Source organism: Crocodylus siamensis, chromosome 10 (assembly GCF_052110815.1).
Source record: "Crocodylus siamensis isolate JL-2025a chromosome 10, ASM5211081v1, whole genome shotgun sequence".
Taxonomy (NCBI): domain Eukaryota; kingdom Metazoa; phylum Chordata; order Crocodylia; family Crocodylidae; genus Crocodylus; species Crocodylus siamensis.
The window spans coordinates 70,651,516-70,670,502 of record NC_143404.1 but is presented as its reverse complement, the minus strand read 5'-3'; the positions used below and the strand labels follow the sequence as shown (position 1 = coordinate 70,670,502).

Here is an 18,987-nt window from a genome sequence, read left to right as displayed (position 1 = left end):
GGCGGCTAAGCCACGGCCAATTGCTCCCCTCCCTTCTCCCCAGCGCAACAGGGGGCTGTGCGAAGTATTCCAATAAAATTCACGAGGACACAACTCGCTTTGTTTAAAATCCAAATGCCAAGTTTAGGCAAAAATAACGTGGTTTTGAAGGATGGTGCTTTTAACTCATGAAGCACATGGTGTGCGATCGGTTAGACACCAAGGTGGTCTAATTTAGGGCTGGCTGTAGCTATTTGAGGAACTACTGTATAGATGCAAGCCTCCGATCCTGCGGGTTCCACCCACACATGCTGCCTGCACGCTCGGCCGACTGCTGATGTTAAAAAACAAAGGCAGGAAAGTGGAGGTACAGGCGTCCTTCTACTGGTAAGAGATTTAAAAAGAAAGCAAAAGCAAAAGGGGGCTTTATTTACGTTGGTTGTGATGATCAGGGTTTTGCTTAGCGTTGTAACAACAAGCTAACGTGTTTATTGGCTCAGGAGGTTTGAGATCAGCGGATTTTGGGGCTGCCTAGGGCTCGCTGGCTTGCAGACCCTGGGTCTTAGATGTTGCGTGTTACTGTAGTGGACTCTTGTTCCTCAGTGGTCCACTGGAGGAATGGGTACAGGCATCTTGGCCAGGACTGCTAGCCTTGAAGTCAGCAGTTATTGCAGCAGTGAGACAGGGACCTAAGCAAGCAAGGCTCTTCCTTTTCCTGCGGTGTTTTAAGGTTGTGGTTAGGTGGTTCATCTTCTTGAATGCTTCCTCGTGGGATGCGCTAACCAACGCCGTCCAACGGACGACTTGGTCAGATCACCTTTAGGCAAATGGAGAACCTCCCTATGTCAGGAATTTCTGGCTAGGAGAGTCTGCAAATCCAGCAAGGTACTGAAGCAGTCACGAGATCTGAAAGTATTTTGAGGCGTGGGTCCATCCACAGCATTGTCTCAGTCATCCTACAAGTGTCCCGATACCGAAGTCATTGCAAAATGCAAAGATGGCACTTAAACCAGAGAGAAACACCAACTGCACAGTCACTCCAGCACATGGCATGCACTTTTTCTATGTTTTATATATAAGTGTTTATTAAAAAAAAATGCTCTGGGACTCCGTGGCTGTATAAATATTATGTGTCCTGCTTATCTCCAAAAGTACTGGAGTGGGGAAGCTGCCACTATGGAGCTCTGGAAATCTGCGCCACCTCCTTCATCTAAGAGCGAAGGACAAAACTGTCAAAGAGCCCTCACCAGTCTGCATGAATACGATTTTGTGGTACTATCCTGAACAGGAGCATTTAAATGCATGCAAAACTCCTGATTTGCTTGTAGGAACCAGTTTGCACATCTGAGATTCTGGGCACATGTGAACTTGTGCATGGAAAACAGCACAATCAGATAATAATAATTGTACTTAGGAAAATGTTTTCTTCCCCCACCAAAGGGCTTTAGGTCTTATGCACTAAGTAGGAGCTTGCTGACAAAAGCAGGATGTGGCCCCACACAAGAGATGGAGTCAGGGGCTGGGGAGGGCTCCTTTGCCAATATGGCTCTTGGGTTTTGTTATGGAGGAGATGCAATATTTCTAAATATCAAGGGATCCAGATAGGCTTCAGATTAGTAGGCTGTTTACTTGTTAATTCTTTGAACTGTAAGATCAAGGCTGCACTTCATGAAGGTGTCCTTCAGCCTATAAATAGGCAGTAAGGAGTTTGTTATATACCTGGTTATATTCTAGCTCATGGCATTATGGGATGACCAAGACAATCTAGGATTGTGCAGTGAGAAGTCAACTAGAAGGAAACAGAGTTTGGGGTAGGTTATATCTTGACCTACAGGCTAGATGGCTAGGTCTAGATCTAACTTCTCCTGAAGTTATAGAGATTGGAGTGGGATCATGTTCTAGGAAATCGTGGTCTTGCTGATTGCAAACTGGCCCAGCTTCCTTCTGTGCACTATTATCTACAATGTCACGGTCAATAAATATGGAGGAGACACCCCTGTGAGAGCAGAACAAGCTACCAGAAGGAAACCTCCCATCCCCCCAAAATTTCACTAAGAAAGCATCTGTCCATTGGGAAGGAGATGCAGCTGAGGGTGAAGAAGTGCCCACTCATTATGAAGGTTAAATGATGCCTTCGGTTGCTCATTGACTTGGTTAGCAAAAGGACTGGATGCAGGTGGGCACCAAAAGGCCTTAACAACCAGACAAGTAGATCACTGTGCACAATAAGTCTTAGTTAAGAAAAGCAACGTACAACTCTTGGATCAAGGCAGAAGTAGCTCTAATGGTTCATTAGCATCCATCCAGGAGGGGCAATTTTCAATGCTTAAGACTCAGGCGACCATAATTCCTTTGAAGCCAATGATGTTTCACTGATCCAGGTCTGACTGGGAGTTTATGAGATGGCTCCAAGGGTGGGAACGGAGCCGTTCTGCGGCTCTGTTTCAAGTGCCTTTCAGCTGCCATGAGTGGAGCGCTCAGGGGCTGCATCGCTGTTAAGTATTTTTGCAGCGGTGCAGTCGTGATTTGAACACGTTCCATCTCAAATGGCCAGTAAAATAGAAATGCACATGACGCAGGCTAATGCACTGCTGCAGAAATGTTTAACAGAGAGCAGGTCCCTGTCAGGTCGTTAACCTTGAGGGGGGCCATAGCCAAGGAATTAAAAGCCCTGGGCCTTCAGAGCAGGGGAAGAGGGTCAGATTGTCACATCTCCACCTCTGCTTGTAGTTGCTTCAAATAGCTTCTCAGCCTGCTTTCTCTAGGGTGAGCCCCATAGAAAGAGAGACAGATCCAGATCCGATCTGTATCGAGGGCTGCAGCTGTCCAGGGGTGCGCACATATTGATTTGGTGTGTCAGGGAGGGGCTGGGTGAGTGTGTATGTTCAGAGCCAGGGGGGTTGTCCATCTGTTTAGAGCAAGATCTGGAGCCAAGCAGCCACTGGAGACCCCTTCCCACTAAAAACAATGGCCTGAGTGAAGCAGCACTGCCTGTCCCTCTGGTGCAATCTTGCTCTGCTGAGCCAGGCCCATCCATCAGCTGACAAAGTGCTGCCAGGTGTATTTGTGCAGATACAAAGCAAATAAATCTTGAACTGCCCATCAGTGATGAAAAGCACCTTGCTCACCTGTGCACAGAGCAGCACGTGGGCCGGCAGGTCCATCTCTCGCAGTGACTTGGAGGTTTGCAAACTGGCCTTTTGCCTCTTGGGGGTCAGTTAGCAGCCTCAGTTGAGAAGCCAGGTTTGAAGGGGCCAGGAAGTGTCATGTATCCTCTACAGCAGCAGTTCTCAACCTTTTATGTACCAGGACCCATTTGTAAGCATCGATGGCCAGTTCCGACTCAGTGGCCCTCATCCCGCCCTGTCTCCAGGACCCCTGTGTGTGTGTGTGTGTGTGTGTGTGTGGGGGGGGGGGGGGGCAAACAGCTCTTGCAGGCTGGAGCTCTGCCAGCCTGCAAGGGAAAAGCCACAGGTTCCCACATTTTTTTCCTTTTAAAGGAGAATCCATTTTTAAAACATGTTCATGACTCTTTCACATATTCTTACCACCCACTTTTGGGTTGCAACCCATGGGTTGAGAAACGCTGCTCTAGAGGCATCTCCTCTTGCTCCAAATTGGGGTATGCTGGCATGGGAAGCTGTCTCCCTGTAGGAAGGATGCAGAGGAAACTTTAAAATGTGCCTCAGTCACTTAGGCCCTGGAAATGCTGCCCTTTATTGCCAGCCCTGCCTTCAGCAATTGATCAGCAGAAAGCAGGGGGTGGGGAGAATGAATCGCAGCCAGGGAAGAGGAGATTCCTGCGTTGCTCTCATTTTCCTCTGAGATCCTAGGAGAACTGGGGAGGGACGGCCAGGGCAAAGACGGGGAGCTGTGCTGCAGAAAGCAACCAACACTTCCTCTGTGATCTAATCGCTCGCTTACCTCGCCCCGCTCTGCTCGGAGGCCGATGGGAGAGGGGGTGTTGAAGCGTGCAGGAAGCGATTGCATGGTCCTAGGCAAGGTACCTGGGAGCTGTGAGCTGGAAAAGAAGTCAGGCCTTGACTCCTTCCTTCCAGGCTGCCATGGGGACTCGTCCCGGCTGCAGCTTGTTGAGGGTTGTTTCCTTTCATAGTCATCTGCAGACACACAGGATGCTTCTCTGTTCGTGTTTTGTTTGTTTGTTGCGGCCAGCGACTCTGGCACATGCAAGCACACCATTCGTGGCCCGAAGCCAGTTCCCCCGTGTGGGCAATGATGTCATTTTTCCATGTCTTCCCCCTGCTTGCATACTGTATATGGAAACACAGCAAAGTCCATGTTGGTAATTGCATGGGGATGCATTAGCAAGAGCAAAACACCCCCAAACAACAAGCCCAAAAAACAAAAAATAAAGTTTGTTTTTTTTTTAAATTACTGATTCACATACAAAAGTGGGCCAATTAAGTCTTGAGTTTAATTTGGGAGAGGCGTGGAAATGAGTGTCATTTGTTCAAATGCCCATCTCCCACTGAAGGGCAGTTTCCTGCCAGGAGCAGCGGCAGCAACAATCTCCTTCTCGTCATCTTTTTTTTTTTTAAACAGACTTTTTTGGCAATATCAATCTGGTTTAAATCACGGCCGTTCAATGAACGGATGCTGAGGGTGTGTTAGGGAACAGACTGCCATTTTTGTCTTTTGTTAAATGTTCTGGTCCAAATGCTGCAGCGAGCCCCCACAAAACACGAAACAAAAGCAACCCCCCCCGCCAGGAATTCAACCTGAGCCATGTGGACGGGATAAGGGACCCTAGAGGGATGGGGTTACCTAGGGTGTCTCACCAGGGCCTGGGAATGGGTTAAACAAAGGAAAAGAGCACGTAAACTGGCCCTCTGGAAAAAGAGTAGTAATGGGTGAGAAGGGTCCTAGCGGAAATCCCGTTGCTTGGAACATTTCATAACCGGAGGGAACAAAGCACTAGGAAAAGTGTTGCAAGGGAGAAGCCTGTCCTGGCAGGGGACGGGCCTTTTCCATCTGCAGCTTTTACGAGCCCTGTCCAGTGAGCTGCCTGGACTCCCACGGGTGTCCCCTCCGGGATATCCCGGCAGGACGGGGTCTGGAGAGCCCCGCTAGCCAAGCAAGAACCACACACGGGCACACGCATGTCAAGAGAAGGATATCACATGTTTTATTGAATGCCTTTTCTCCAAGAACAGATGCTTTTCCAGAAGAACACGTCTCTTACACTTACAGAGGAAGAGCCGAGGACAGGGCGTGTATCGAAAGACCCAGCAGCGAGGGCTGGATCCGGGAGCGCTCTGGGAGCCCCGGCCGCCTGTCATTTATCTTTATTTGGAGAGCTTTTACATGGTCGACAGTGCTGGCGGGCGACAGTTTTGAAAATGAATACAATTGCTAGGCTGTCAAAGCATGAATCAATTGATACAAAAATCTGGCAACGGTTGGGAAAACATATATTTGAGGAAAATGTACGTTCACACAACAAGCACACAAGATGGAAATAATCAGAGGAAGATGTTTGAATTAGCCAGGATAAGATCACTTGCTCGCCGCACAGATCTAGATAATAGAAGTGTTTGCAGACATACATTCTCCGGTACAAAAAATTCCAGTCAATTGTTCTACATCATTTACACTGCAATTCCCTTTCTCAAAAACTTTTTCCTTAAAAAAAAAAAAAAAAAATCAAATCCAGCTTTGCTACATAAATGCTTTAGATCTCATGGATATCCTTTGGTTTATTTATTTTTTTTAAAAAAGTCTAATAAAAAACCCCAGACACATTAAATATCATTTTCTATATAAAAATGCTTAGTAAAAATATAGTCTTGTTGCCCAATTGAAGCATATTGCTGATAATACAGTGAAAACCGTATTAAAGCATGTCACAAGCAGGTGCCCAATCTTGAAAACGACTGTGAGACATTCCCCCAAATTTCCACGCAATTGAGCCTGCCCTTCATTTAAACACAGAGGCAGTCCATGCTGGGCAACTCTGATCATGACTGCTTTAGATGCGATTCACTGTTGGGTGTCTAAAAAGAGGGAAGAACTACCTGACGTTGGAAGTGACAGCTATGTTCTGCTGAAAACAATGTGTGTGAAGCTCTGCTGTATTCTCCAAAAGGTGCAGGGTTAAGAGGTGGAGCGCCCTAGGCTGACCTGTTGCATGAGTTCCCCCTCCACTTTGGAAAACGTATCTGTGTTATATAGTTATATGGTATATCAGTGACTTCGGCATGGTTTCTGGGTTTTTTTTGGTTTTTTTGGTTTTTTTTTTTAAAAGCGATGCACTTAATGAGATGCTCTAAATATTATGGAGCTCATGGTTAAAAGAAGATGGATTTTCTTTTTAAAAGGAGACTGCTCTGGTAGGCCCGAGGTTCTCCTGGGCAAACACATTGTACAGCGGGACAAGTCTAACCTGTGATGCAGGGGCTATAGTAGACGGCACTGCTGGCGTCGGACAATGCAGATATCAAACTGCTCTCCTCACAGGAGATACTTCTAGGAGTCACTTTGGACAGGGAGACATGGTAAGGGAGTCCTGAAGGTTCAGGACGAGTCCTGCTCATGTTCAAATACTGGTCAAACTCATTGCGGTCAACATCTGTCCAAAGCTCAGTTTGATTCAAGTGATCTACACTGTCAAGGTGGTGGGACTCAGGAGGGGGTGACAGCTGGCCCAGATGGGTCGAAAGGCCATTCTGAGGTCCAGAGCATATTTGGTTGTAGTATATGCTAGATGGGTGGGGAGTCCTCATAGCATCGGTCAAATGCGATGGGGTCTGAGCGTACGGCATCGCCATGTCCCGCCCAATGGACTTGTCTTGGGGAAACTCCATCTGGTGATGGGGGTGGTAGCCTCTAAAGGGCATCATGCTGCAGTCCTCCTGCATGTGAGGAGGGAAAAACGCTGGCTCGGTCTGTTCCAAGACATCCAAGGGAGACATCTCAGGAGTTGGCAAGCCATAGTTTTCAATATCTGACCCCATGGAGTGGAGTTCTCTGAAGTGGTTAAGTGGGGGAGGCTGGTGGTGGGCAGGCTGGCTGCCACTGTGATGATTCATGCCGAAGCTGTCACTGCAAGGCTGGGAAAGGTTATGGAGAAGGATATTGGGTTCCATCCTCTTGATTTTCTTGGCTTGCTTCTTTCTCCTTGGGCGGTACTTGTAGTTGGGGTGATCTTGCAGATGCTGAAGCCTCAGCCTCTCTGCCTCCTCCACGAAGGGGCGCTTGTCGCTGGTGCTCAGGGCTTTCCACGACTGGCCTGGAAGGGGAACACGCACACGACACCCCGTTACAACAGCTCGGCCCCACCGAACTTGTTGCGGGGCGGGGTGGGCTGCCCTGCGGCATCTCCTCTTGTCCCCACCGAGTTCAGAGTTAGGGTTAGGAGCACCCTTGGGTGTTGCCCTGCAGCCTCTGCTCTCATCCCACTTCAGTTTAAAAGTTAGGATTAGGGTTAGGGGCATCCTTGGGTGTTGCCCTGCAGCCTGTGCTCTCATCCCACTTGGGTTTCAAGTTCAGACTAGGGTTAGAAGCACCTTTGGGTGTTGCCCTGCAGCCTCTGCTCTCATCCCACTTCAGTTTCAAGTTCAGACTAGGGTAGGGGCACCCTAGGGTGTTGCCCCGCAGCCTCTGCTCTCATCCCACTTCAGTTTCAAGTTCAGACTAGGGTTAGAAGCACCTTTGGGTGTTGCCCTGCAGCCTCTGCTCTCATCCCACTTCAGTTTCAAGTTCGGACTAGGGTTAGAAGCACCTTTGGGTGTTGCCCCGCAGCCTCTGCTCTCATCCTGCTTCAGTTTAAAGTTAGGATTAGGGTTAGGAGCACCCTGGGGTGTTGCCCTGCAGCCTCTGCTCTCCTCCCGCTTCAGTTTCAAGTTCGGACTAGGGTTAGGAGCACCCTGGGGTGTTGCCCTGCAGCCTCTGCTCTCCTCCCGCTTCAGTTTAAAGTTTGGACTAGGGTTGGGGCACCCTTGGGTGTTGCCCCGCAGCCTCTGCTCTCCTCCCGCTTCAGTTTCAAGTTCGGACTAGGGTTAGGAGCACCCTGGGGTGTTGCCCTGCAGCCTCTGCTCTCCTCCCGCTTCAGTTTCAAGTTTGGACTAGGGTTAGGAGCACCCCGCAGCCCCGCTCTCCTCCCGCTTGGGTTGAAAGCTGGGACTAGGGTTAGGAGCACCCCGCAGCCCCGCTCTCCCCCCGCCGGAGCCGGAAGCAGGACCAGGGCCCTCGGGGGCACTCACCCAGCATCTTGCTGAGCACGGCGTTGTGCAGGTCGGGGTTCTGCTGCGCCAGGCGCTTGCGCTCGTCCTTGGCCCACACCATGAAGGCGTTCATGGGCCGGCGGATGCGGGAGTCCTCGCCGGGCTTGCCGTCGGCGCGGGCGGCGGGCGGGCTGTAGCCATAGCCGGCGTCGGGGCTGGGCGAGCGGGCCGGGCTGGGCGGCGAGCGGGCCGGGCTGGGCGTGCGGCTGGCGGGCGCGAAGGCGGCGCGGAGCGCGGGCTCGGCCCAGGCGCGGCCGGGCCTGGCGCGCGGCGGCTCGTCTGCGCGGAACCGGCGCTCGGGCCCATTCATGCCGCCGCCGCGCCGCGCCGCGCCGCGCCTCACCTCGCCGCCCGCAGCTCCGCTCCCGCCCGCGCCGCCGCCTCATATAGCCCGGCCCGGGGGCGGCGCCCGCCCCCCCCCACCCCCCCGAGGGGCCGGCCCGGGCCGCGCCCCCCAGCCCCGGGCAGGGGCGGGGCGGGCCGGCCCCCCCACCCCGGCTGCGAGGCGGCCCCGCGGGCGCCCTGCCGCACCGGGCTTGCAGCGGCGGTGTGGGAGCGTGAGCCGAGCCCCCAGGCAGCAAGCTGCCCCCCCCCCCGCTAAGGGTGCAAGGAGGGGTGGGGAGAGCCCCTGGGGGATGGGGAGCATGAGCCGAGCCCCCAGGCAGCAAGCTGCAAGCTGACCCCCCCCCCCCGCTAAGGGTGCAAGGAGGGGTGGGGAGAGCCCCTGGGGGATGGGGGAGCATGAGCCGAGACCCCCCCCCCCCCCCAGGCAGCAAGCTGCAAGCCCCCCCCCCCGCTAAGGGTGCAAGGATGGGGGAGGTGGGGAGAGCCCCCCCCCCCCTGGGGGATGGGGAGCATGAGCCGAGCCCCCAGGCAGCAAGCTGCCCCCCCCCCCCCCGCGAAGGGTGCAAGGAGGGGTGGGGAGAGCCCCTGGGGGATGGGGAGCATGAGCCGAGCCCCCAGGCAGCAAGCTGACCCCCCCCCCCGCTAAGGGTGCAAGGAGGGGTGGGGAGAGCCCCTGGGGGATGGGGGAGCGTGAGCCGAGCCCCCAGGCAGCAAGCTGACCCCCCCCCCACCACTAAGGGTGCAAGGAGGGGTGGGGAGAGCCCCTGGGGGATGGGGAGCATGAGCCGAGCCCCCAGGCAGCAAGCTGACCCCCCCCCCACCACTAAGGGTGCAAGGAGGGGTGGGGAGAGCCCCTGGGCGCTTTGCATAAGCAGGGGATGCAGAAGTGAGGAGCCAACTCCCCTCCCCAAGGAAGAGGCAGGGGCTGGGGGTGCAGGGGGCACCTGGGGGGGCGGGGAGCTCCCTTGGGCTCCTGGCCGTGGCAGGTTTGCAGCGGGGGCGAGGCAGAAGGAACAAGTGTCTTCGCGGCCCCAAGGAAGAGGCAGGAGCGGGGGGCTGCAGGGCGGGGTGGCGATCCCTCACCGTAGCGGCTTGCAAGCCCTGGAGCCCGAGGAGCTTGCAAGACCCTGGGGAGGCAAGGCGGGGGCAACGCCTCCCATCCCCACTTGCACAGATGCTCCCCCCAGGATGCTTCCTCCTGCTCACTCCAGCCTCTCCCCTGGACACTCGCCCTGGCACGTGGATGCCGGCCCCCCGCGCGCCAGACTGCAGTTTCGGTGCCCCTAGATGGCGCTTTCGGCTTGCAAAGTGGGCTCTCTCCCTGCTTCGGCTTTGGGCTTCGTCCCCTGCCTGGGAACTGGGAGCTGGGAAGCTTGTGTCTGCATCGACCCCTCTAGGAAGAGGCCGGAGGGCCCAGAGGGGGCCCAGCACCTGGCACCCCGGTCTTTGCCGTGCAGTGGCTGTGGCTGTCCAAGCGGGATCTACTTGAGCTCCTCGGGGTGCTGCTTTAAGGCCCCTGCGACACGTTACGTTTATGATCCGCTGGACGGGTGGAGCATGCGATGCATTTGGAGCAGCCGCATGGGCAAAGTAACGACTGCCCGGTAAAAATGGCTGTCCAGCTAGAAAAGTGCAGCGAGCACTTGGAAATGGGTAACAACTCCAGAGCTGGTGTCTAGCTAGCTGTCATATGACTGCATAGCAGGGCCTTTAGAGGTGGAAGAGTCCTAGTATCCCCCCGCTCTCCCAGCTTCCCCCTTTTCTCCGTTCTGCAGTCTCCAGCGGCATGTGTTATCCCACATCCCTGCTCGGGGTTTTGCTGAGCACTTCCCAAAGCAGCCGGCCAGCCAGCCAGAGAGCCCTGCGCTGGAAGGATGCAGGGAAAGAAATGTTCGTGCCTCCTCTGGTAACGGGTCGGAGAGGGGAAACCCTTCCAGTGACCCGTGGAGATGTTTCAGAGCAATCCCAAGGTGTATTGTGGCAATGGCAGCCGTGGCCCTTCTCTGGGGGTGCGTGGTCATCGTAGTAAAGCCCCTTGCCGTAGAGCCGTGCAAGGCTCAGCCCCGCCTGCACTGGGCGCGCTGCTAATTCTGGAGCAGAGCGTTTCGCCACGTCTGCATTTAGCTTCACGGGCACCTGTGGCTGGCACCGGTGGGTCACAACACCTGAGATACATTAGCTGTGCTGCAGGGCCCGTGCGCCGGCGCACGGATTTCACTCCTCGCAGCCCCGAGTCGGACCACGGCGGGGTTATTGTCTCTGGGTAACTCCCGTGCTGGGCAGCGTGCCACGGCTTTACATGTTACAATGGCATCAGGTCAGGAGCCATTTCAGCCACGATAAATTTCAAGGCTGCGGCCCGCTGGGAAATTTCCACGTCTAGATGCACGGTAAACATGTCCGTATATTCATCAGTATTAATAGCCAGGGAGAGGTCTTGGGCCAAGCCCCAGCTCAAAACAATCTCCCCACCCTGACAGCCCAGCACTGATTGTCTCGTGCAAAATGGACCGTGCAGGACACAACAATGCAGCTTGAGCCGGGGCCTCCTGCGGCAGGTATTCGAGACCAGAACAAAGTTCCTATGGGTCGAAGCCACGTAGGGTCAGGGCCAACTGTTGCACCAGTACCCGAGATAACTGCCTTCCCCCTCCTTTCCCCATTCAGTTCTGCAGGCAACAATGAGAACTGTCCTGTGGGAAGTTTTGGGGGGCTTAAAGCACAATGAATGAGTGACTGCAAAACCTCCCCCCCGAGAAGCCAATAGCATACAGCTCCTTGCCTGCGAGCGCGCGGGATCAAGTCCGACCGGGTTGCAGGCACAAGAGAAGGCAGAAGGAAGATGTGGAAGTGGGGACAGAGGAGGCAGAAGCCTCTTGCGCCGTCCCAGCCTCCACACCCAATTCCCAAAGAGCCGGCTGGCTCCATGAATGCCGCCGGCAGCGAAACCCTTCTCGGTTCTTTTATCGTCATGGCCAAGCCAACGTCCCGCCGCGACTAAGGGGATTGGGTGGCCGGTGTCTCGGAGCTAATGCAGGCTCCGTTGTTTCGGCAGACTCAGGCGGGCGGCGTGGCATTAGCTCGGGGGCAGAAAGTTTCCTGAATGCCCAGACGGGCCTGAAACTTGTTATCTCTTTACAAATGGGAAGCTTAAATTCTGCAGGAGCTGGGGAAGTGTCCCGAGGCGTCTGGTCTTAGGGGGTGGCTCGGCCTTGCCCTGCTTGCTTCCTGGGGCTCCTGTCCCACGGTCACGGGGTGGTGGACGGAGGCACCGGGAGGGGCTTTGAGGCTCAGCGCTTGCTGTGGTGGAGCTGCGTGTGCATGCTGGGCTGGCTCCAGGTGGGACGTTACCAGGCACAGTAAAGGTCCCCTTCTTTCATGTCTTCTCCCATGCCCTGTTGAGTAGGGTAATGTTGTCCTTTGGGGTGGAGAGGTGCAGGGAGCTGGACAGCGTGGTGCAAGAGGGAGGTTTCAGGGGCTAAACGTACCTACCATACCCTGCACTGCTCTGCTCGGCGCTGGGAAGCAGTTCCCTTGGCTCAGTCAACCCTACTCAGTGACCGTGGCAGCCTTTCAGCTCAGGTTTTAACACGTCTTTGCATCGGCCTTGGGGCTGGGGCAGAGGAGCAGCCGCTAAAGACTGGATGGCATAGGGTGGAGTGCTCCTCGCTGCCTCCTGCCCTTGGGGGAGCATCACCATCACGCTCAGACCTGCTGGGCACCAGCCCCCACGGGCTTGTAGGGGGGTTCTCCAGACGCTGGTTCGTGCAGTAATCTCCCTGTGACGGCTGCGGCCAGGATGCTGCTGCAATACCACCAGCCTTGGGCTTTACAACCTTTTCCTGCCGCAGTCCCACCTTCTGCGGGTTCAGGGCTTTATATCCCGAGTCTGTTGCAAAACCCATTTTTTATTAGCCACCCCAAGCCCTGCGGCTTTCCAGGGAAACCCACGTGGAGGGATGCCGTGAGCTGTCGAGATCCCCCCGGGCTGCTGTCTCGGCGGGGGGTGTCGCTCTGCAGCGCTGTGTTTATGGGGATCGTTTGGCAGCACACACCAGCTCCAGGAGTTTCAGCTGGCTCCAGGTCTTGCCTCCCTGCGGAGAGTGTGTGGAGCTACTGCTTTTGCCTGGTGTTTGCTGTTTGGGGGGGAAGGGGGTGTACTGTCTCTGCGGGGAGAAACATCTGCTCACATTTATGTCCCTGGAGTGAAGCAGGACACTGCGGTGTCTTGCTGCATGGCACAGCTCCTTCCCCGCAGGCCGTCTCCTCTGCTTTCGGAGAGGGGCTTGGAAATAACGCCTGCGGTTTTCAGCAGGACTTGGCTCAGGGGAGCTGGACGCAGTTGCCTTTGAAACTCTGGCCCCAGTGCAGGTGCTGAGCGCTTGAGGGCCATCGTTCCCGGGCTCCGCGGGGCTGTCCGGGGAGTCTCGTGCCACGGGGTGCGTGCTTTCCGCGGGCAGCTTTCAGTCTGATTTTGCCTTTTAATGTATGGGAGGAATGAGCAGGAAGAGCGTCGGGGTTGAGTGGGGCAGGAGGGAGTCAGACTGGTGTATGAAGCTTTGCCATATTCTCCAAAAGGTGCAGGGTTGAGAGGTGGAGCGCCCTAGGCCGACCTGTTGCATGAGTTCCCCCTCCGCTTTGCAAAACGCGTCCGCGTTATATAGTTATATCAGTGACTTCAGCATGGTTTTTTGGGGTTTTTTTTTTTTTTAAAGTGAATATTATGGGGAGGGGAGGGAAGAAAGAGGCATATGGAGATGGGGAAAGTAACTCTTGAGACGGGCAGAAAAAGCAGGGGGAGGCTGCACGTGGCTTCAGAGCCGTGGTGTTGCTCGAAGCAGAGCCCAGGTGAGGTGCTGCGGGACCCAGGCTGACCTCTGCCTGTCCATCAGGCACAGCTACGTGGGCAATGTCATGCCTACCCTGACTTTTGCCCTTCCCGGGGCCAGCTTCCGGCCCCCAGAGGTAAATCATCGGCGCTGGGCAGACGCGGAGCTTGGGGTGTGACCTAAACACAGCTCAACAATAGCGGCATCGCTCTTTGGGCCACTTAACTTTCACTGGGAAAAAAGAGTGACCTCCTCCCCTCCGCACCCGAGCCCTGCGCCTCTGGATATAGATCCGCACACAGCACCTCCCACGTACGAGACGCCGAAGTTAAAAAAAGCCGGGCTGGAAGTGGCCGGTGGGGGACCGCAGCGCTGGAGAGGCAAAGCCAGCGAGGGGAAGGGAGGGTGGGCGACCGGGCGCTCCGGCTTCTCACAGTTTGTATTTGCAGCGGCGCACGGGGAGGAAATGTTGGATATTCCTGGGCAGAGATAAGATCATTGTAAAAGCCAGCTGGGTGACCTCTCCCATCACCCTCCTCACCAGGGCTGGCGTCTGATGATCTGGCCCCAGGCCCAGCCCCCGTCACTCCGCACGGGCTCTTTTTTTTTCATTATTACCGGGATCTTGGCTTTCTCTGCTTGTCTCCCCACCCCCCTGGTTTCCCTTTATAGACTGCTGCCTCCTGTCCCAGCACCACACCTAGCAGAGGAAGTTTGGCCGGAGAGGCCGACTTGGTGGCTTAGCGCGCCTCAAACACAAAAGTTTTCTCTCTCTCCTTTTTTTGCTTTCTTCCTTCTCCGATGCCCCCGCTCCTCGGATGACTTCTGAAGGCAGCGCTGCGGTCGAGGTCCCCACTGGGTTAAAAATAACTTCGGCTTTTTCCACGGGGGCTCCCGCGCCTCTGTGCAAAACGGGCTGGGGGGCATCGTCGAGGGACCGAAGAGGCCGAGAGATGAGCTGATCCCTCTGCTGCTTTTCTGTATTACGTTGTGCTTGGGGAACTCGCTCTGCGAACGGGTCACAGGCATAGCTCTGGTGGGTTAGCGTTACCCTCTCGGCTACAGGGGCCAGAGGCGAAGAGAGGCAGACAGGGCTGCCCTGCCCCGTGAAAGGTCTATATCATTTACCCTCACTTTTCAGATGCAGAATTGGAGGCAGGGAGAGGGAAGGCGGCTTGCTCCCGGGCTCCAGCGGGGGCCATGTCGTTGCATTGCTGTCGTGGGTTTTGCATTGGGGTAAAGGAGGAGCAGACAGACAGCACAGATGCCTGAGCTGCGGTAACTTCAATGGCAAACAGGCCTGTTTCCCCAGACTTATTGGCAAGGCCCAGCAGCAGCTGGCTAGGGGGTGCAGCTAATCCAACAGAGCTATTTCATAGATTTCATAGACATTCGGGCTGGAAGGGACCTCGGAAGATCATCGAGTCCAGCCCCCTGCCCCAAGGGCGGGAAGTCAGCTGGGGTCAGCAAGATAAGCGCGTGATCATGCGCGTGGCTCTCCTCTGGACTCTTTCAAGTTTCCCCACATCCTTTTTGAATTGTGGAGCCCAAAACTGGATGCAGTACTCCAGCTGCGGCCTCACCAAGACTGAGTACAAGGGGAGAATGACGTCCCGGGATTTGCTCGAGAAGCATCTATGGATGCAAGCCAGTGGTTTGGTCCCTTTACTAGCCGCAGCATCGCATTGCAGGCTCGTGTACATCTTGTGGTCAATGATGACCCCCAAGTCTCTTTCTTCTGTAGTGCTAGCCAGCGTAGCACTGCCGAGCCTGTAAGGGTGCTGCAGGTTTTTCCTCCCAAGGTGGAGGACCTTGCATTTTTCGGTGTTGAACGCCATGAGGTTCTCGTCTGCCCATTTGCTGAGCCTGTCCAGGTCAGCCTGGATCGCCCGCCTGTCCTCAGGTGTGGATGCTTTGCCCCGAAGTTTGGTGTCATCGGTGAACTTGGCCAGTCCGCTCCTGATTCCAATGTCCACATCGTTAATGAAGATGTTGAACAGGATGGGTCCCAGGACAGAGCCTTGAGGGACCCCACTGGTCACAGGGCACCACGACGATTGACTTCCATCAACCACCACCTTATGCATCTATTCACACGTGATCCTGGGGTCATTCATAGCTACGGACGTGATGGCAACGGCATTACAGTTCATTAGGGGAGTTTGTATTTAGGCAGGACATTGGGCCCAAATCTGGTCATAGGATCACCCACAATGCATCTCTGACTGATCGGTGCCATGAGAAACCACTGGCCTTTGACAGCATCAGCAAACCTGACTTTGGCATTTGGGTGTGTGGCATAAAGCAATGGGTATCACGGAGGATGAGTTTTGTAGCGGGGAGGTGAGATGAGATGCGTGCCCACGTGCTGATGTCCAGGCTAGTGGGTTTGCCGAGCTGTGCTTTTGCTGTGTGTCAGCAGGGCCTTCCATGCACCCAGCTCCTCCCTCCCCAGCACCCCTAGACCCGCACCCCTTCTCTCCCCTGTATTGAAGCACTAGAGAAACAAGCACTGGTTGCTCCAGTCCCAAAGCACACAGCAGTCCCCTGGGTCAGGATCAGCGACAGGTACTTACTTTCTAAGACAGACATTTCCAAAGGACTTTAAGAAGATGTAACACAGCCAAAGCAGCTGGCTCTGGGTACCCAAATTCACTCCCAGGGGAAGGCACTTGCTACGGATGGAATAACACCAGAGCTGTATTTGATCCCTCTGCCTTTAGGGTCAAATTTTCCATCCAGTTCCCAGCTTCGCCTGCTTGCTTCAGCATGGGCTAAGATGATCAGCTAGAGAAACAGTCACACCCTGTGTTGGGTGTTTAGCACTTTTGATGTTCAAGGAAAGTGGAATCTGTAGTGTTCTTCCTCCCACCCCATCCCTATTCGCACGGAGGGACTGATCCTAACTCCCCATTGTCACCAGGAGTCTTTCTCTTGACTTCAATGGGCTGGGAGGGGTGGCTGCAAGCATACCCTGCAAGCATACCCTGCTCTCTGCATTTCTTTCTTGGGATTTCCCCCTTCTTATTGCTTGCCTATTTTGTGCTGGGGGAATTTCTTGGTTTGGAAAGGTGATGGGTCGCCAACCCCTGCTGCCTGGAGGCCTTAATCTTATACAAGGCAGCAGTGCCTAATATATATATATATATCCCCCATGCTGTTGCAGCCCTGGCCTGATGAAGCCATGTGTTACGGGGGGAGACAAGCTGAGTCTTTCTGTCACTGGTCTTTCCAATGAGGTTGCCAGCAAAGGATCGAGCCTTGCCAAATGTGATGGTGATGGTTTCTAACGTGAGGCCCTGTCCAGTCAGCACTGGAAGAAGATCCCGAATAGATGTCACGTGAGTCATGGTTGTGCTGGCTACCAATCTAGGCCTGATTTGACTCAGTGACAAAGCTGAAAAGGCTCCTTCTAACTAGCTGAGCCACTCAGCCCTCTCCCCCCCGGCAGGCACACTCGCTGTTTGTTTTAAGAGCACGATCGCATTTAAAGCTAATAGCAACAGCTCAGCTCTTCACCTACGAGTTCAAACCACACCACAGGCCCCAGCTTGTGCTGTGCCAAAGCCAGCTGTCCAAGTGCAGAAACTGGCACTAGTTCCCAGGAAAGTTTTTTCTTTTTCTGCCTTTGAATAAACAGAGGACACCCTCGCTAACGCAGGATTCGAGCTGTGGTGAGAAAGGCCGGTTGTCTGAGCAGATGAGACCCCAGTGCTCCTCTTTAGCCCCCACTGCGGGTGCTGCCACAAGTCTGGCCACCATCCCTTTCACTTTCACCTGCATCTTCCCCGTCAGCTCTTCTGCATCTCAGATTTACCTAGACAGAGAAATCTCTCAGAGGAAACATGTCCATTTTGCAAACTCCATCACGTGTGGCATGAGTCTCAGTACCGAGAGACATGCCCTGATGTCCTTGGGCTGAGCTCCACGCACGTGACGGGACACTTGGGCCATTTATCAGTGACATAGCACAGGTGCACGTGGGTGTTACACAGGGCGTGGATAGTGTCAGAGACCCCCCGTGCGGGTGAGCGCGCTGTCTGGCGTGCGTGGGCAATTGTGCATGCATTGACGAGCTCCGGCCAGCTCGGAGGTGGGGGATTTCCTCTGCGAGCCTGCCGCCAGCGCACGCAGAGGGGCATCTGCACGCCGGTGCACAGGCGGGAGGCTGCGTTTCCCAGTCTGACCCCATGCCTGTAACTGGCTGGTGCAGGAAGGAAAACAGAAGGGCCGTGCGTGAGGCGTGGGCACATGTCCCTGCCTGGCGAGTGCCACGTGAATGTTTCTTGTGCAGAACGGGATTTGCAAACTGCTTCCAGATTGACTCCTTACTCGGTTTCCACTGAAGTCAGTGATGGGACCCCCCCGAGTCTTGAGTGGGAATGGAGTAGGTCCAACTTTCTGGCGCTGAGGGTGGTCAAGCCGTGTAACAGGCCACCTAGAGAAACTGGAGGATCGCCGTGCTCAGAAGTTTTCCAGGGCAGGTTGGGCAGAGACTTGGCCGGGATGGCTTATTCAGGGATGATCCTGCCTTGAGCAGGACTAGATGGCCTTGCAAGGTCCCATCCAGCCCTGCTTCCCCATGATCTTATGGACACCCCATGCTTGTGAAAATCCCACCTGTCGTGTGCAGAATGAGTTCTTGTGTCAAGCTCCCTGATTCCCAATGTGAAAGTGCCCAGGACAGTGGACAACTGCAGGTGGTTTATGTAGATCGGGGGCGCGGGGGTGCCTGAACGGGTCCGACCGTGCTGGGAGGGGGAAGCTCGGGGCTCCGAGTGGCATCCCGGTGTGCGCCCCGATCGGGCGGTGCGTGGGTTCGCGTTTACACCGTGACTCAGGGCTCATCGCATAACAGCCCCAGGTTTGAGCAGGGAAAGTATGACGCTTCTACCAACTATTTCCAGACACCCATAAACACATTTTTGTTTCAACGTTAACGAATTACCTCAATGCCGAGCCGCTCGCATGCCAAATACATGAACACAGATTGCAGGAAAGCCATCAAGAAACAGAACTGGCCGCCACTCAAAAACTCCAATCGGCACAATTTCTTGTCTTGATTACAGCAAGGAAATAAAGTCGATGCATAACATCACATGCGCTCGAGACCGAGCATCTGGCCGGCAGTGGGACGTTTCAGATGCCTACTTTCTAGTCTGGACTTCTATCTTGTTTTGGGGAGGGGGGGGGGGCAGAAAACATCGTTCATTGGTATCCGGACAAAAGATGCACAAGGGGCTTTGGTCCTGAATTCCTTAAGCCGTCTGAGCCCCTCCACCTAGTTTGCTATAGGTCTGTTGGTCTGCTCTTGGTGTGCAGGAATTGCAGAAAGAGAAGTGCAAAATCAGCTGGGAAATCCTCTTCTGGTCTTTTGCGCTGATCCGTTCAGCAGAGCTCAGCCCAATCATCCACCAGGAGCTTGGCCAGCGGGATTTATCTGAGGCAAAGCTCAAGGGGAAAAGCCACCTCTGAGTGCAACGTTTTCTGGAAGAGCTTGTGGAGAGCCTGTGCCCTGATGTGTGCATGCAAAGCTTCGTCGGCCCTGCCTGCGGGACTGAGCGTGCGTCTCGTTCTGGGCAATGCCCCAT

General features: G+C 54.8%; 2 protein-coding genes across 3 annotated transcripts in view; one reads left to right on the top strand and one right to left on the bottom strand.

Moving 5' to 3' along the window:
- Positions 1-291: 291 nt before the first annotated feature.
- Positions 292-18,987, top strand: part of TCEA2 (transcription elongation factor A2) — a 57,718-nt gene continuing 39,022 nt past the window's right edge. The window contains exon 1 of one of the 2 annotated variants that reach the window (XM_090064288.1): positions 292-366. The gene's annotated coding sequence lies outside the window, so the exon portion shown is untranslated. The remainder of the gene's footprint in view (positions 367-18,987) is intronic. The other variant, XM_090064289.1, reaches the window with a different exon arrangement.
- SOX18 (SRY-box transcription factor 18) lies at positions 5,103-8,614 on the bottom strand. The gene is made up of 2 exons (XM_090020622.1): positions 8,202-8,614; positions 5,103-7,228 (listed from the first exon to the last, which is right to left on the bottom strand). The coding sequence occupies exons 1-2, from the start codon at positions 8,530-8,532 to the stop codon at positions 6,378-6,380; spliced, it is 1,182 nt and encodes a 393-aa protein (XP_089876748.1). The 5' UTR covers positions 8,533-8,614; the 3' UTR covers positions 5,103-6,377.